Raw genomic sequence first — 16,355 nt, forward strand, 5'->3', positions numbered from 1 at the left:
AGCGTTGGGAAGACCCCAGCAAATCCGACGCAGGAGGGCCGAGCCCTTCTCCTCCCTTCTAGCGCCCGGGGCCCCAGGCTGCTCAAACGGAAAAGGGCGCTGTGCTCCCGGGGATCTGAGCAAGGATTCTGGGCGCCCAGCGCAGCCTTCCCGCCCCTAAAGTGCCCAGACTGCAGCTGCCGCCGCCATCGCAGCACGCAGCACGCAGCACGCAACAAAATCCACAGCCGGCCTTCCTGGCACCCCCGGCCGGAAACCGGGCCACCCCCTTCCGCCGCCAGGCGGAAGTAGAGGGGCTTCCGGTGAGCCTGCCAGGTACTTGTGGCTCACAATGGCGGCCTCCTTGTCCGGGAAGAAGATCGTGTTTGTCACGGGGAACGCCAAGAAGCTGGAGGAGGTGACGGGAGGGGTGGGAAGCCGAGCAGGAGGCGTTGGGGGGTAGCGTGTGGCAAGGTTGGCTGGGGAGAAGGCGGAGAAGTGGCTTCCAGGCGGAGGGAAGCACGCGGGTGGAAAAGCAGAGGGGAAACAGAGTCCGACCCGGAGGGATGGGTTGGATCGGGAAGGGGATGGGCCGCGCCGAGTGGACCGGCACATGTGCGGAGTGGGGGCGACCCGGGGTTGGACTCGATAGAATGAGGGCCTTGACAAATCCGGGCACGGGGCTTGTGAGCTTAGGGGCATCGGGAGCTGAAGGAGTGGTGGGGTCCTTAACACTTGTCCCAAAGGTCACCTCTTAAGCTAGGTCCCAAACCGCGACCCTGACACCCCTCTGGAGCTGATCCAGACCCCGCTGCTGGCCTGGGGTTGGCAGGGGCCGGACAGGGTGTGGGGCCAGGCATCCAAACTGAGTTCCACACCCCACCACGGTCCAGAAATGTGGTCCTCAGCCTCTCCCAGCCTCTTTCCGCCATCTGTGAAATGGCCATTATGCAGGAGGTCTGCTTCACAGCGCAATGGAGAGGAGGAGTGAAGGAGGCAGTGGATCCAAAGTTCCTGCCTACAGGGACTTTGTGGCCAGCTCTGAGAATTCTGGGGGTTGATGGAACAGCTTTGGCTGCAAATAGTAGAGAGACACAGGGAGCTCATGTAAACAACCAGGTGACAATCGTGGGAATACAATGGTATGCTGTCCCACAGGGCTTGAGGAGTCTTTCTTAGGAGTCCCTATCGAGGGGTTTATTTGTCCTTCTAGTTCTCTCTGGATGCTCATCCCTTTTCCTTTTGAGGTCTTTCTGCATTTTTCCCTTCTGATGGAGGAGGCAGTAAGGCTTCTGCCAGACATCAGCTCTGATTGGCCTTGCTTGGATCAAAGGTTTGCCCTTACTTAGTCAGCCATGGTCAAGGAGGTGGGTCATGTGTGGGGAATCAGGATGACACCTACTAGATGTCTGAGGCAGACCAATGGGGTGCAGTCATTAGGGTCATTTGTCTACAACATAGGGACCAATGACACTTGCACGCTGTTACAGGGTGGCCTCAGAAGTCAGAGCCCTGTGCTGATAAAAGGTTTGGGATCTTGAGGCCAGACCAGACAAGCAGACAGGCAGTGCCACACTGAACAGAGCCCCATGCAAGATGGTGGGTGCCAGCTCCCAAGGCCATCTCTACCTCTGGTTGAGAATGTGGCCCTCCCACATTTAAAGAAGTGGGAGGGAATTCCCTGGAAGTCCAGTGGTTAGGATTTGAGCTTTCACTGCCGGGGCCCGGGTTCGATCCCTGGTCGGGAAACTAAGATCCTGTAAGCCATGTGGCACGGCCCCCCAAAAAAAGGAGAAAAAAAAAGAAGATGCTGGAGTGGCCAGAGGAGGCTCACTGGAGAAAACAGACTTGAAGTTGGCCTAAAATAGGGAGTTTTAACTCTTCATCTCATGATACCCCATTGGCAGAGTGACGAAGCCTCTGGACCCTTTCTCAGGAAAATATTTTTAAATGTACAAAATAAAATACATAGGATTACAAAGGAAATCAATTCTACTGATTTACAATTCTCAAAATATTATAAATATTTGTGATCCAGTTACATATGCTTTATTAATGCATACCGAGCTGATCTCCCTGTGCTATGCCGCTGCTTCCCACTAGCTATTTTACATTTGGTAGTGTGTATATGTCAATGCTTCTGTCACTTCGCCCCAGCTTCTCCCTCCCCCGCTGCCGTGTCCTCAAGTCCATTCTGTATGTCTGTGTCTTTATTCCTGCCCTGCCACTAGGTTCATCGGTACCATTTTTTTTTTAGATTCCATATATATGCATTAGCATACGGTATTTGTTTTTCTCTTTCTTTACTTTTTTTCTTTACTTCACTCTGTATGACAGACTCTAGGTCCATCCACCTCACTACAAATAACTATTTCGTTTCTTTTTATGGCTGAGTAATATTCCATTGTATATATGTGCCACATCTTCTTTATCCATTCATCTGTCAATGGACATTTAGTTTGCTTCCATGTCCTGCCTATTGTAAATAGTGCTGCAGTGAAGATTGTGCATGTCTCTTTTTGAATTATGGTTTTCTCAGGGTATATGCCCAGTAGTGGGGTTTGCTGGGTCATATGGTAGTTCTATTTTTAGTTTTTTAAGGAACCTCCATACTGCTCTCCATAGTGGTTGTATCAATTTACATTCCCACCAACAGTGCAGGAGGGTTCCCTTTTTACCACACCCTCTCCAGCATTTATCGTTTCTAGATTTTTTGATAATGGCCATTCTGACCGGTGTGAGGTGATACCTCATTGTGGTTTTGATTTGCATTTCTCTAATAGTGATGTTGAGCATCTTTTCATATGCTTCTTGGCCATCTGTATGTTTTCTTTGGTGAAATGTCTATTTAGGTCTTCTGCCCATTTTTTAATTGGGTTGTTTCTTTTTGTTTTAAATTTATTTTATTTTATTTTAATTTATTTTTATTTTTGGCTGCGTTGGGTCTTCGTTGCTGTGTGCGGGCTTTTCTCTGGTTGCGGTGAGCGGGGGCTACTCTTTGTTGCAGCGCGCAGGCTTCTCATTGCGGTGGCTTCTCTTGTTGCGGAGCATGGGCTCTAGGCGCGTGGGCTTCAGTAGCTGTGGCATGGGGGCTCAGTAGTCGTAGCTTGCGGGCTCTAGAGCGCAGGCTCAGTAGCTCGGTAGTTGTGGCGCACAGGCTTAGTTGCTCCGCGGCATGTGGGATCTTCCCAGACCAGGGCTCAAACCTGTGTCCCCTGCATTGGCAGGCGGATTCTTAACCACTGTGCCACCAGGGAAGCCCGGGTTGTTTCTTTTTTTGATATTGAGCTCCATGAGCTGTTTGTATATTTTGGAGATTAATCCTTTGCTCATTGTTTCATTTGCAAATATTTTATCCCATTCTGAGGGTTGTCTTTTCGTCTTGTTTATGGTTTCCTTTGCTGTGCAAAAGCTTTTAAGTTTAATTAGGTCCCATTTGTTTATTTTTGTTTTTATTTTCATTACTCTAAGAGGTGGGTCAAAAAACATCTTGCTGTGGTTTATGTCAAAGAGTGTTTTTCCTATGGTTTCCTCTAAGAGTTTTATAGTGTCTGTTTTTACATTTAGGTCTTTAATACATTTGGAGTTTATTTTTGTGTGTGGTGTTAGGTGGTGTTCTAATTTCATTGTTTTACCTGTGGCTGTCCAGTTTTCCCAGCACCACTTACTGAAGAGGCTGTCTTTTCTCCATTGTATGTTCTTGCCTCCTTTGTCGTAAATTAGGTGACCATATGTGCATGGGTTTATCTCTGTGCTTTCTATCCTGCACCTTGATCTGTATTTCTGTTTTTGTGCCAGTACCATAATGTCTTGATTACTGTAGCTTTGTAGTATAGTTTGAAGTCAGGGAGCCTGATTCCTCCAGCTCCGTTTTTCTTTCTCAGTATTGCTTTGGCTATTCGGGATCTTTTGTGTTTCCATTACAAATTGTAAAATTTTTTGTTCTAATTCTGTGTAGAATGCCATTGGTAGTTTGATAGGGATTGCATTGAATCTGTAGATTGCTTTGGGTAGTATAGTCATTTTCATAATATTGATTCTTCCAATCCAAGAACATGGTATATTTCTCCATCTGTTTATGTCATCTTTGATTTCTTTCATCAGTGTTTTATAGTTTTCCAAGTATAAGTCTTATGCCTCCTTAGATAGGTTTATTCCTAGGTATTTTATTCTTTTTGTTGCAGTGGTAAATGGGATTGTTTCCTTAATTTCTCTTTCTGATTTTTCGTTGTTAGTGTATAGGAATGCCAGAGATTTCTGTGCATTAATTTTGTATCCTGCAACCTTACCAAATTCGTTGATTAGTTCTAGTAGTTTTCTGGTGTCATCTTTAGGATTTTCTATGTATAGTATCATGTCATCTGCAAACAGTGACAGTTTTACTTCTTTTCCAATTTGTATACCTTTTATTTCTTTTTCTTCTCTGATTGCCATGGCTAGGACTTCAAAAACTATGTTGAATAAGAGTGGTGAGAGAGGACATCCTTGTCTTGTTCCTGATCTTAGAGGAAATGCTTTCAGTTTTTCACCATTGAGTATGTTTGCTGTGGGTTTGTCATATATGACCTTTATTATGTTGAGGTAGGTTCCCTCTATGCCCATTTTCTGGAGAGTTTTTATTGGAAAATGGTGTTGAATTTTTTCAAAACCTTTTTCTGCATCTATTGAGATGATCACATGGTTTTTATTCCTTAATTTGTTAATATGGTGTAGCACATTGATTGATTTGCATATATTGAAGAATCCTTGCATCTGATGTATGATCCTTTTAATATGTTGTTGGTTTCTGTTTGCTAGTATTTTGTTCAGGATTTTTGCATCTATGTTCATCAGTGATATTGGACTATAATTTTCTTTTTTTGTGATATCTTTTTCTGGTTTCGGTATCAGGGTGATGGTGGTTTCATAGAACGAATTTGGGAGTGTTCCTCCCTCTGCAGTTTTTTGGAAGAGTTTGAGAAGGATCGGTGTTAGCTCTTCTCTAAATGTTTGATAGAATTCGCCTGTGAAGCCATCTGGTCCTGGACTTTTGTTTGTTGGAAGATTTTTTTTTATATATAAATTTATTTATTTTTATTTATTTATGTTTGGCTGTGTTGGGTCTTCGTTGCTGCGCGTGGACTTCCTCTAGTTGCGGCAAGCCAGGGCTACTCTTCGTTGTGGTGCACAGGCTTCTCATTGCGGTGGCTTCCCTTGTTGTGGAGCATGGGCTCTCGGCAGGCGGGTTTCAGTAGTTGCAGCACATGGGCTCAGTAGTTGTGGCTCGTGGGCTCTAGAGCACAGGCTCAGTAGGTGCGGCACATGGGGTTAGTTGCTCCGTGGCATATGGGGTCTTCTCGGACCAGGGATCAAACCTGTGTCCCCTGCATTGGCAGGCAGATTTTTAACCAATGCGCCACCAGGGAAGTCCTGTTGGAAGATTTTTAATTACAGTTTCAATTTCATTACTTGTGATAGGTCTGTTTATATTTTCTAATTCTTCCTGGCTCAGTCTTGGAAAATTGTACATTTCCAAGAATTTGTCCATTTCCTCATGGTTGTCCATTTTATTGGCATATAGTTGTCTGTGGTAGTCTCTTATAATCCTTTGTATTTCTGCAGTGTCAGTTGTGATTTCTCCTTTTTCATTTCTAATTTTATTGATTTGTGTCCTCTCCCTTTTTTTCTTGATGAGTCTGGCTAAGGGTTTATCAATTTTGTTTATCTTCTCAAAGAACCAACTTTTAGTTTTATTGATTTTTGCTGTTGTTTTCATTTCTGTTTCATTTATTTCTGCTCTGATCTTTATGATTTCTTTCCTTCTACTGACTTCGGGTTTTCTTTGTGCTTCGTTCTCTAGTTGCTTTAGGTGTAGGGTTAGATTGTTTATTTGAGATTTTTCTTGTTTCTTGAGGTGAGATTGAATTGCTATAAACTTCCCTGTTAGAACAGCTTTTGCTGCATCCCATAGGTTTTGAGTCGTCGTGTTTTTGTTGTCATTTGTTTCTATGTATTCTTTTATTTCTTTGATTTCTCTAGTGATCTCTTTGTTACTTAGTAGTGCACTGTTTAGCCTCCATGTATTTGTGTTTTTTACAGTTTTTTTCCTGTAATTGATTTCCACTCTCATAGCAGTGTGGTCAGAAAAGATGCTTAATACGATTTCAATTTTCTTAAATTTTCTGAGGCTTGATTTGTGACCCAAGATGTGATGTGTCTTGGAGAATGTTCCGTGTGCACTTGAGAAGGAAGTGTACTCTGCCACTTTCGGGTGGAATGTTCTATAAATATCAACTAAATCTGTCTGGTCTGTTGCGTCATCTAAAGCTTGTGTTTGCTTATTTATTTTCTGTTTGGATGATCTGTCCATTGGGGTAAGTGAGGTGTTAAAGTCCCCTACTATTATTGTGTTACTGTCGATTTCCCCTTTCATGGTTGTTAGCATTTGCCTTATGTATTGAGGTGCTCCTATGTTGGGTGCATAAACGATTATAATTGTTATATCTTCTTCTTGGATTGATCCCTTGATCATTATGTACTGTCCTTCCTTATCTCTTGTAACAGTCTTTATTTTAAAGTCTATTTTTAAATAAATTTATTTATTTATTTTTGGCTGTGTTGGGTCTTCGTTGCTGTGCATGGGCTTTCTCTAGTTGCGGTAAGCAGGGGTTACTGTTCGTTGTGGTGTGCAGGCTTCTTATTGAGGTGGCTTCTCTTGTTGCAGAACACAGGCTCTAGGCACGCAGGCTTCAGTAGTTGTGGTACACGGGCTCAGTAGTTGTGGCTCACGGGCTCCAGAGCGCAGGCTCAGTAGTTGTGGTGCATGGACTTAGTCGCGCCACAGCATGTGGGATCTTCCTGGACCAGGGATTGAACCTGTGTCCCCTGCAATGGCAGGCAGATTCTTAACCGCTGCACCACCAGGGAAGCCCTAAAGTCTATTTTATCTGATATGAGTATTGCTACTCCAACATTCTTTTGATTTCCATTTGCATGGAATATATTTTTCCATCCCTTCACTTTTAGTCTGTATGTGTCCCTAGGTCTGAAGTGGGTCTCTTGTAGACAGCATATATACGGGTCTTGTTTTTGTATCCATTCAGCCAGTCTGTGTCTTTTGGTTGGGGCATTTAATCCATTTACATTCAAGGTTGTTATCGATATGTGTGTTCCTATTACCATTTTCTTAATTGTTTGGGTTTGTTTTTGTGGGTCTTTTTCTTCTCTTGTGTTTCCTGCCTAGAGAAGTTTTTTTAGCATTTGTTGTAAAGCTGGTTTGGTGGTGCTGAATTCTCTTACCTTTTGCTTGTCTGAAAAGCTTTTGATTTCTCTGTTGACTCTGAATGAGATCTTTGCTGGGTAGAGTAATCTTGGTTGTAGTTTTTTCTCTTTCATCATTTTAAGTATATCCTGCCACTCCCTTCTGGCCTGCAGAGTTTCTGCTGAAAAAGCAGTTGATAATGTTATGGGGATTCCTTTGTATGTTATTTTTTGCTTTTCCCTTGCTGCTTTTAATATTTTTTCTTTGAATTTAATTTTTGTTAGTTTGATTAATATGTGTCTTGGTGTGTTTCTCCTAGGGTTTATCCTGTATGGGACTCTCTGCGCTTCCTGGACTTGGGTGGCTATTTCCTTTCCCATGTTAGGGAAGTTTTCCACTATAATCTCTTCAAATATTTTCTCAGACCCTTTCTTTTTCTCTTCTTATTTGGGACCCCTATAATTCGAATGTTGGTGTGTTTAGTATTGTCCCAGAGGTCTCTGAGATTGTCTTCGATTCTTTTCATTGTTTTTTCTTTATTCTGCTCCTTGGCAGTTATTTCCACCATTCTGTCTTCCATCTCACTTATATTTGTTCTTCTGCCTCAGTTATCCTATTATTGATTCCTTCTAGTGTATGTTTCATTTCAGTTATTGTGTTTTCATCTTTGTTTGTCCTTCAGTTCTTCTAGAACTTTGTTAAACATTTCTTGTATTTTCTCAGTCTGTGCCTCCATTCTACTTCCAAGATTCTGGATCATCTTTACTACCATTACTCTGAATTCTTTTTCAGGTAGATTGCCTATTTCCTCTTCATTTATTTGGTCTTATAGGTTTTTACCATGCTCCTTCATCTGTGACATACTTTTTTACCCTCTCATTTTTTCTGATGGGTGGGATTGTGTTCCTGTTTAACTGGTTGTTTGGCCTGAGGCTTCCAACACTGGAGTTTGTAGGCTGTTGGGTAGAGCTGGGTCTTGGTGCCGAGATGAGGACCTCCGGGAGACCTCACTCCAATGAATATTCCCTGGGGTCTGAGGTTCTCTTGTTAGTCCAGTGGTTCAGACTCAGAGCTCCCATCGCAGGAGCCGTTCACTTGGGGGTTCTTCCCGTCTCCTTGGGCGTCAAGGTCCCCCACCAGCATCTGGCAGGTGCCCGAGTTGTAGGGAGACACGAACTCTGTGTCTTCCCATGCTGCCATCTTGACTCTGCCCCTTGTAAATGATATTTTGAGATATCTGCTACAACTGTAATGGGATATGACAACATCTGTGATTTTAATAGTTTAAATATCACAGGAGATGCTAATGCTATTTGTTTGTTTTCTATATTCACTATTGAAAGGGATGCTAAATTTCAGGTAGGGGTTAGTGAAAATAAAGCAGTTTTTTTTTTTTCTAATCCAAGTTCACAGACCTCCTGAATTCTGGGTAACCCCTGATAGAAAATTCCTGGCCCAAAGGATAGGTTTTGGGAGCATTGAGAAGGGAAGAGGGTGTTCTAGGTGGGTGGTTAGCATGAACAGAGACCTGAAGTAGGAGGGAGGGATCGGAGAGTAAGGAGATGGGGGAGCTGACCTGCTGGGGTGGGACCCTGAAGGCTGGGGTGAGGCTCGTGGGCCTGACTTGGTAAGCTTTAGGGGACTGACAGGAGAGTTACCTGACGAGAAAGGTGGGTGACAGCTTGTGTAGTAATGGGGAATAGTTAAACAAATGGTGATAAATGTTCTTTCATTTTGGAACAGGTCATTCAGATTCTAGGAGATAAGTTTCCATGCACTTTGGTGGCACAGAAGATTGACCGTATGTCTCTGTTTAGTTCTATTTTTAAAAGATGATTCAATTTCTCTCTCTCTCTGTGACCTGACTGTGTGTCTGTTTCTCTGATAAGTGCCAGAGTACCAAGGAGAGCCTGATGAGATTTCCATTCAGAAGTGTCAGGAGGCAGCTCGCCAGGTGCTTGCTCCACACATGTCCTGTGCTTGCGTCTCTTGTCCAGGTGGCTCCTGGGGTCTGTGCCTGCTGGGGATGGGTAAAGAATATGGTGGGCCAGTTTATAATGACTTGAAGGACCTTTCCAGGCTTAGCTAGGCTGGAGTCAGTTAATGTTGGCTCTGGAATACTGCCTGCCTTTCTCAGCCTTGACTGCATAGTATCCCCCTAGATGACCACACACACATATAATTCACTCTTCCCAATTCTCAGATACATACATTCCACCCCTGCATTCTCCCCACATACATCCACCCTGCACTCACACATCTCTGTGGAACTGAAAAAGAGTGCTTTGTAAACAGTCAGGCTGCTTGAGTATGAATCCCAGCTCTCCTGTCACTGTACCTGGAGCAAACTTTACAAGCTGCCATGGCTTTGATGTCCCTACCTTTAAAATGAAGATAAGAGATTAGTCAACGGCTGTTACCCAGAGCAGATGGACCTCTATCTGCTGCTGCTGTTGCACATCCCAGCTAGCTGTGGGTGTGGCCTTGGCCTGGGTGGCCGGGGAATTCAGGGTGGAGATGGGGCCTGCTGCTGGGCACAGGTCTCAGGGCTGCATGTCCTTGTGCTGCAGGTGCAGGGCCCTATACTGGTGGAGGACACCTGTCTGTGCTTCAACGCCCTTGGGGGCCTCCCTGGCCCCTACATGTGAGTGCTCCCCCACCCTTTTGCAGGGCCCTGGCCACAAAACCACTTGAACTTTGAAATGATTGGTTACTTGATACTGCGGGTCATTCACTGTCTTGGCATCAACACCAGTATGTCAGATTGTCTTGAGGGAGGATTAGGGATGGGGAAGAGGCATACCTTTCTTTTGTAAAGTGTGAGAATGTGATTGTGTAAGTTGAGATGGGCAAGGGGAACTCACCCATTGGAGAGGTACATTCGTGGGCAGATCAGTTTCAGGAAAGAGGAAATAAGTTGAGATCTGCAGATGGATTTCCTTAAAGCTATCCAGTACCCTGGACCCCCTCAGAAGGTCTTTGTGTATCTCTAGGGTACAAATACCCCAATTTGTTAGGTCTTGGGTATGTATACAGTTGACCCTTGAACAACTCGGGGGGGTTAACCTGCGTTTAACTTACAGTTGGCCTTCCATATCAGTGGATTCAACTGTATATTACTGTAGTATTTACTACTGAAAAATATCCATGTATAAGTGAACATATGCAGTTCAAACTCATGTTGTTCAAGGGTTAACTGTATCTTTAACTTTTGGATTGCTAATTTGTTTGCCAAGGCAGTAGCACCCCTACACACTTATAGTGTACATTGCTCCATATTCTTACCAGCACTGTTTTATGACTTTTTAGTATTTTGTAATGGCGGGAGTGGGAAATGTTACCACATGCAATTTTAATTTGCATTTCCCTAATTACCAGTGAGATTGAGGGCTTCACTGGTTTATCGATTCTTCTGTGGATTGCCTCTTTGTCTCCATTTCCTTTTTCCTATTGGATTATTTCTCTTCATTTTGAGTTGAGACATTCTTTATCTTTTCTCCTTGGCTGTCCCAGGGCTCTAATCCCTGGAGGACGCAGCCCAGAAACAAGGTGGTAAGAACATCCATCTGCTTGTGGTGTCTGACTCACCTTTATTTCTCTTGCAGAAAGTGGTTTCTGGAGAAGTTAAAGCCTGAAGGTATTATCCCCATTTGTCTCTTTCTTTAGACCTGTTTGAAATTAAGAATCTGTGGGTTCTAGGGGAGGAGCTCCAACTAGTAATCAGGAATCTCAGGTTCCATCCCCTTCACAGAGTCTCCATTCACCTCAGTTTCCCCATCTATAATCTACAGCTCACACTCTCCCTATACACCCGGTGCCAGGGAGCACTGAGATTTGGGAGTAGTGGATGGGGTGGGGGTGGGTGGTGAGAGCTTTGAGTTTGAGGGACAAAGGGGCTCTAGTTGATTCTGGCTCTGAGAGGGACTGGCCCCACTGCTTGCTGTCCTTGCATCAGTGGGGGGCGGGGAGGGGGACACCCTGCTGCTCCTCCTGGTCCCAGCAGCGCATACCCTGAAGCCCACAGTGGTAGAATAAGGAACCCGACGTCCCCATCACCCAACTTTCTGGGTTAACAGTGCAGGGCCTATTTGGTGATATGTATAACTCCCCTCGCCACCTGGGCCCCTTGAGTGTGGAGAGGGGGCTGGGGCTGGGCAGCATAGAGTGCGCTGAGCCCTCACTGCACCTGCCCGCAGGTCTCCACCAGCTCCTGGCTGGGTTCCAAGACAAGTCGGCCTATGCACTCTGCACGTTTGCGCTCAGCACTGGGGACCCGAGCGAGCCTGTGCACCTCTTCAGGGGCCGGACTTCGGTGCGTACCCATGCTCGTTCCCTCGCGTGCCGCCAGAGGGCGCTGTGACTCGCGATGATGCTGCAGGACTATGGTGGGGAGGGCGCGCCCCTGGGTACCACAGCTAGAAGTGCTGTCAATCCCGAAACGTATTTGACTCCTGAGTCTGTTGTTTGGAAACGCACAATGGCTTACAGCTGTTGGGGCCTGGTATACCCAGAGCTCTGCACTGTATGCTCTCCTGAGAAGCAGATGTGGAAACTGAAGGTGACAACTCCTAGAGCTACATCTATAAACCAGACTTCTCCAAGCTTGAATCTCCTCATCCCACTGCTGAGGCAACAGCTTCCCTTGAACATCTCACAGCCTTTCCAACTTCTTATGTTCATATAGAATCTTCCTTCTCCCCCCAACTCATTCCTTTCAGAACTGCCCTTCAGTGCCCCCATGCTTACCTATCAGACCATAGGTTCAGCTGCTTCTCACAGGGTCCAGACCACCCTCTGGGCTGGCCTGCTCCCCCCCGACCCCAGCCCATCCATCCCCTCCCCGTGGCAGGAGTGTACCTTCAGGCACATCATTTCTCTGCTTTGTCCTTTCTGCTCAGGACAAAATCCAGAGTCCCACCATAGCTCACATAGCCCTATGCCAGTGGCTGCACCAGGGACTGTCCACAGATGTTTTACTTTACCCTCCCTGATTAGATTTTTAATTTTTGTGGTGAAAAAACAGGTAACAGAAATTATCATCTTCATTTTTAAGTGTACAATACAATAGTGTACACTGTTGTGCACCAGATCTCTAGAACTTTCTCATCTTGCAGAATTGAAACTATGCCCATTGAATAACGACTCCACCTTCCCCTCCTCTCTGCAGCACCTGGCAACCACCATTCTACTTTCTGTTGCTAAGAGTTCAGCTACCTCAGATACATCATATAAGTGGAATCCTGCAGTGTTTGTTTTTTTGTGACTGGCTTATCTCACTTAGCATAATGTCCTCAAGTTTCATCCATGTTGTAGCATGTGACAGGATCTCCTTTTTTAAGGCTGAATAATATTCCATTGTATATATATACCACTTTTTCCTTTATCCGTTTACAGGCATACCTCGTTTTATTGAGCTTCACAGATATTATGTTTTTACAAATTGAAAGTTTGTGGCAATCCTGCATTGTCAGATGATGGTTAGCATTTTTAGCGATGAAGTATTTTTAAATTAAGGTATGTACATTTTTTTTTAGACAATGCTATTGCACACTTAATAGATTACAACATAGTGTAAACATAACTTTTATATGCAGTAGGAAACCAAAAAATTCATGTGACTTGCTTTATTGCGATAATTGCTTAATTGCAGTGGTCTGGAACTGACCCCACAATATCTCCGAGGTCTGCCTGTATTCATTGATGAACACTTGCATGGCTTCCACTTTTTGGCTCATAATGCTGCTATGAACGTGGGTGTGCAAATATCTCTTCAAGATCCTGTTTTCATTCTTTTGGATATATATCCAGAAATGGGATTGCTGGATCATATTGCCTGGTTACATTTTTAACAGTTAGTTTTAGTGGTCTGCTACTTTCACAGAAATGTTCTCTCAAAAATCAAAAGTATGAACAACCACAGGCCCAACTTCCTGCACCATGACTGACTAGCAGCTATGCTGCTGACGGGGCCTGATCACTGCCATCCGACCATTCCCTATTGTCTCCCCGGCTTGGGCTGCTGTTTGTACTTTGTTGCTGCCAGCCCCCGACTTTAACTGAGGTAGCCTTGTTTCTCCTTGTTCTGTTCTCCCCTGTGCTTTCTAAACCCCAGCCACATTGTCCTTTCAGCAGTGCATATGCTAAGCCCTTCTCCATCTCTGGACCTCGGCACAGCTGTGTCCTCCACCTAGAATGTTCTTGCCCTAGTCCTTTATGTGGCCAAAGTGTCCCCTCCTCACTGAGGCCTTCCCTGAGCTCCCCATCTTGTTATTCTTGAGCCCAGCTCCCAGTTTGTTGCCTCTAAGACACTTTGCATTTGGTAATCATTAATGTGTTTACTGATGTAATGCTTGTTTTGCTTAAGAGATCCATTCTGTGAAGGCAAGGCTAAGGCTTTCTGTTTTCCTGGTGGCTGCTTGGCTGAGGTGTTCAAAAAACAGTTGTTGCATGGGTGAAGTTCAGAGTGGTTCAGTAACTGGCCTCAGTCACACAGCTCCCCATTAGCAGAAGCAGAATTTGCCTTTGGTCTGAATGACTTGGAATTTATATGGCTAATCCCCATCCTCTAGTACCTCCTTGTATTTTATAAGTTTTGGTGTTTTTTTTTTTGTTTTTTTTTTAAACTCCCAAGGTAGCCTGACATCTCATGACACTGGTTATCTTTGTCACATTTTCCTTTTGGAATTTGCCTCTTACACCCTGTATTTATTGAGCTCATTTTTGTGTTGAACATTGTGCAAAGTAATTTCTATTTTGTTATTTCTTTTAATTGTTAGAGCCTCCCTTGTATTTTGAGAAATGCAGTAATAGTAGCAGGCACAGGGCTTGGCTGCAAAGTTCAGGGCCCTCAAACTTCCTATTAGGAGAAAATGTTTTCTGTCAGTCTTTCAAAGTTGATTCTCTTCTTCAGTGAGGTCACAGTTTGTCAAAGCTTCAGAGAGGGAGGCTGGTCCCAGGGGTATCAGTGGGCTGATTAAGCATGTGGTTCCTCCCTGTCTGTGGGGAGCGAGCCGTCCTGCTCTGCATTTTATCTGTGTTCAGCAAACATTTGCCGACACCATGGACCCCTTGAAATAATATATTTTGAGTAAATAGGGTTTAACCAAATTCATAAACTAACCAAACACAAGCTGGCTACTGCCCTCCTCATAGTGCATCTCCTCCACACCCAGTGGCACACCTGTCCCCCTTTCCTCTGGCAGGGCCGGATTGTGGTGCCCCGTGGCTGCCGGGATTTTGGCTGGGACCCCTGCTTTCAGCCTGATGGATATGAGCAGACGTAAGGAGCCCCAGTTTCTTTCAGGGGTGTGGGGTCGGGATGGCCGTGGTCGGGGTTGGGTCAGTGCCCCGCCCAGGTGCAGGCACGCGGATACAGGCGGGGCAGGCTCTGAGGTGCCGTTCTGGCTGAAGGCAGCTCTGCTGGGGTGGATGCAAGGAATCTGGGTGGCCCGGTCCACAGCTGGGAGGCAGCTGGGCGTAGCTGAAGTCCTGGGCTCTCGGGCTCAGCTCAGCGCAGAGCAGCTTTGTAGCTTCAGTGGCTTCCCCCCTCTGACCTGGGCTTGTCAGCTTTGTTGGATGATTATCTGACCCCCATTTAGTCTGGAAAAATGTTAGCACTTGGCCACCACGTTACACCCCCACAGTGCCAGGTGTTTTCAGTATTTCATGCTAGCCCCCGCTTATTTACACGGGACATGTTGGCCATTATTGGAATCGGGCGTGTCAAGCTGGAGGGGGGCCCTTAGGGAGTGTGGCCTGAGGCCTCACAACAGCCAGGCAGGGCTGAGGACAACATGAAGCAGCACTTTGGTGACACAAATGCTCTATATCTGCGCTGTGCAATCCGGTAGCCATTAGCCACATGTGGCTGCGGAGCATTTGAAATGTGGTTAGAGCAACTGAGGAACAGAATTTATTTTTATTCAGTTGTAATTGGTTTAAATGGCTACAGTGGCTGGTAGCCACCATATTGGACAGCATAGATGTGAAAGTGACAACTGGAGTAGGGATTCTCAGCTCACTGGAGTCCTGCCATGGATGGCAGGCCACTGGCTGGCTGTTCGAGGCTCGCCTGCTGCCCCCTGCCCACACCTGCCCGCCCCACAGTGCATTGGAGGAGATTGCTGTGTTTGCTCTGTCAGGCCCCACTGCTTCCCGTCAACAGATGACAAAGCTGATCAAACATGCAGCTCGTCCCCCTGTCCCCAGCTTCCCTTTGATGACTTTTGGACACACTAGAACAAGTTTAAAAGATCCTTTCACACTCATTAATATGGGTTTCTACCTACAGGGCAATTTAAGACTCTGGTTTTTAAAAAATTAACTCTGGTTGCCAGGAGCTGGTGGCCCCACTACCCTTTCCTAGGGACTGTTTGAGCTTTAGGCTCCAGGATGAGGTGAGGTGTACCTACCCTCCCTGAATCCGGGCTCCCTCTTCTCTGAGCTGCTACTGTTGCCCCTTAGGTACGCAGAGATGCCCAAGGCTGAGAAGAACACCATCTCCCATCGCTTCCAGGCCCTGCTTGAGTTGCAAGAATACTTTGGCAACCTGACTCCGCTTGGAGCTAGTGATGACCACTCTGGCTGAGGATCCGGGGAGGGCTAGCCGGAAACCGCCTCTATCAGGCAGGCACCTGTCCAAGTACTGCCTTCAGGGGTACCACTTCCTGGGGGTGTTACCAGCCGTCAGGAGCAGCTGGCTCTGCTTGGAGAAACTTTGGCCAAAGGACACCATCCTCCTGCCCTCAGGGATTCAGTGGCCTCCTACAGCCTCCAGGCCTGGAATCCGGAAAGGACCTTGGGTGTTAAAACTGGCCTTGGCAGGGTTGAGGGTTTGGGGAAGAACCACACAAACAGCCTTAGATGTTTTTTAAATGCAGCAAATAAAAATTCGGGAGGGTACTTGCTTCCAAAATAAACTGGGTATATTTGCTTTGAAACCTGCCCCAGGCAGGTGTCTGTCTCCTGAGTCCCCTTTGACACGAGCAGGAAACCTCTCAGGTCGGCGGTGGGGTGTGGGGGGGCAAAAGGGGTTGGGGGGGTGGCTGGACGAGGGCAGTGCTGTGTCGAGGCTGTTTGTGTGCCCTTGCTAGCTGGAGTATTATATCTTTCTTTTTGTCCTTGAAGTCTCTGATCA

General features: G+C 45.8%; 1 protein-coding gene across 4 annotated transcripts; it reads left to right on the forward strand.

Moving 5' to 3' along the window:
* Window positions 1-286: 286 nt before the first annotated feature.
* On the forward strand, window positions 287-16,158 carry ITPA (inosine triphosphatase). Of its 4 annotated transcripts, none has more exons than XM_061208240.1 (8): window positions 287-397; window positions 8,963-9,020; window positions 9,109-9,173; window positions 9,790-9,863; window positions 10,825-10,856; window positions 11,416-11,531; window positions 14,372-14,498; window positions 15,683-16,158. In XM_061208240.1, the coding sequence occupies exons 1-8, from the start codon at window positions 332-334 to the stop codon at window positions 15,769-15,771; spliced, it is 627 nt and encodes a 208-aa protein (XP_061064223.1). In that variant the 5' UTR covers window positions 287-331; the 3' UTR covers window positions 15,772-16,158. The 4 variants fall into 4 exon arrangements, with proteins under 4 accessions (XP_061064223.1, XP_061064222.1, XP_061064221.1 ...); XM_061208239.1 differs by having other exon boundaries at window positions 14,422-14,498; XM_061208238.1 differs by lacking the exon at window positions 14,372-14,498 and having other exon boundaries at window positions 15,683-15,799.
* The last annotated feature ends 197 nt before the right edge of the window (window positions 16,159-16,355 follow it).

Source organism: Eubalaena glacialis, chromosome 13 (assembly GCF_028564815.1).
Source record: "Eubalaena glacialis isolate mEubGla1 chromosome 13, mEubGla1.1.hap2.+ XY, whole genome shotgun sequence".
NCBI lineage: Eukaryota > Metazoa > Chordata > Mammalia > Artiodactyla > Balaenidae > Eubalaena > Eubalaena glacialis.

Bases quoted from the DNA above. Each gene is read 5' to 3' on its own strand.
- ITPA (XM_061208240.1), top strand. From the start codon at position 332: ATGGCGGCCTCCTTGTCCGGGAAGAAGATCGTGTTTGTCACGGGGAAC. The intron at 11,532-14,371 runs GTGCGTACCCAT...CCCTCCTCATAG, and splicing joins TCTTCAGGGGCCGGACTTCG to TGCATCTCCTCCACACCCAG. The intron at 14,499-15,682 runs GTAAGGAGCCCC...GTTGCCCCTTAG, and splicing joins CCTGATGGATATGAGCAGAC to GTACGCAGAGATGCCCAAGG.